This window comes from Bison bison, unplaced genomic scaffold, assembly GCF_000754665.1.
Source record: "Bison bison bison isolate TAMUID 2011002044 unplaced genomic scaffold, Bison_UMD1.0 scf7180017849734, whole genome shotgun sequence".
Taxonomy (NCBI): Eukaryota; Metazoa; Chordata; class Mammalia; order Artiodactyla; family Bovidae; genus Bison; species Bison bison.
Genome location: NW_011480307.1, coordinates 11,327 through 12,268, shown reverse-complemented (window position 1 = coordinate 12,268; position 942 = coordinate 11,327). Strand labels below are relative to the sequence as shown.

The 942-nt window shown below is 38.7% G+C and overlaps 1 protein-coding gene across 1 annotated transcript in view; it reads left to right on the top strand.

The window, feature by feature from the left end:
- LOC104994224 (peripheral plasma membrane protein CASK-like) overlaps nucleotides 1-942 on the top strand; it is a gene marked incomplete at its 3' end in the record, with an annotated part of 16,848 nt that overhangs the window by 10,042 nt on the left and 5,864 nt on the right. Inside the window, exon 2 of the mRNA XM_010847734.1 lies at nucleotides 472-574. Within this exon, the coding sequence (XP_010846036.1) occupies nucleotides 472-574 (103 nt within the window). The remainder of the gene's footprint in view (nucleotides 1-471; nucleotides 575-942) is intronic.

Sequence of the window (942 nt, the reverse complement as noted above, 5' to 3'; positions counted from 1 at the left end):
TGAACATCCATTCCTCCTGAGTGGTTCCAAGCACCACACCCTAATTTTAGAAGCAAATAATTCCTGAAAAATGTTGGATAAAACAGGTAAGTCTTTGGAGAAATCAGCCAGACATGAGAATAGACAAATAATTCAAGCATCCAAAGTAATTCCAGGAGTTTTTAAAGTATTTTACTATATGGGCTTCCCTGATGGCTCAGTGGTTAAGAATCCGCCTGCCAATGCAGGAGACACAGGTTCAATCCTTGGTCCGGGAAGATCCCCTGGAGAAGGAAATGGCAACCCACTCTAGTATTCTTGCCTGGGAAAACCTATGGACAGAGGAGCCTAACAGGCTACAGTCCATGGGGTCACAAAGAGTCAGACACAACTTAGCGACTGAACAACAAATATGGTCATGTTATTTGGCTTTGTGCAAATTGTTCATTGACAATTAATCATTTTCTTTGGTTTGTTTGTTTTTCTTTTCAGCCCCACTGTGTTCTCCTTGCCTCAAAGGAAAATTCGGCACCTGTTAAACTTGGGGGCTTTGGGGTAGCTATTCAATTAGGGGAGTCTGGACTTGTAGCTGGAGGTAAGAATGCTTTTTTAAAAAATTTCCTTCAAAACCGCATCACTTTATAGGCTGGTGTAAAGTTTTCAAACTAAATATTAGTCTATCCTCAGTGTTTCAGACCATGTTCCACCCCACCCCAAAAAAAGTGCCATAATATAGTTTTGAATTTAATAATTCTATAATCATAATTAGAATTTTAGTCTCTTAAGAATAGACTCCATCTTTTTACTCTTTGTATCCTCAACATTTAACAGGGAAGAGACCCAACATACAGAGATTAAAACAGTACTGGAAGAAGGTGATATTTGAGGCAAAGAGACTTTTAAAGTTGAACTGGCCAAATGAAGTCAAATCTAAAGTGTGTGGATTCACTTCTTTCAGGTTAT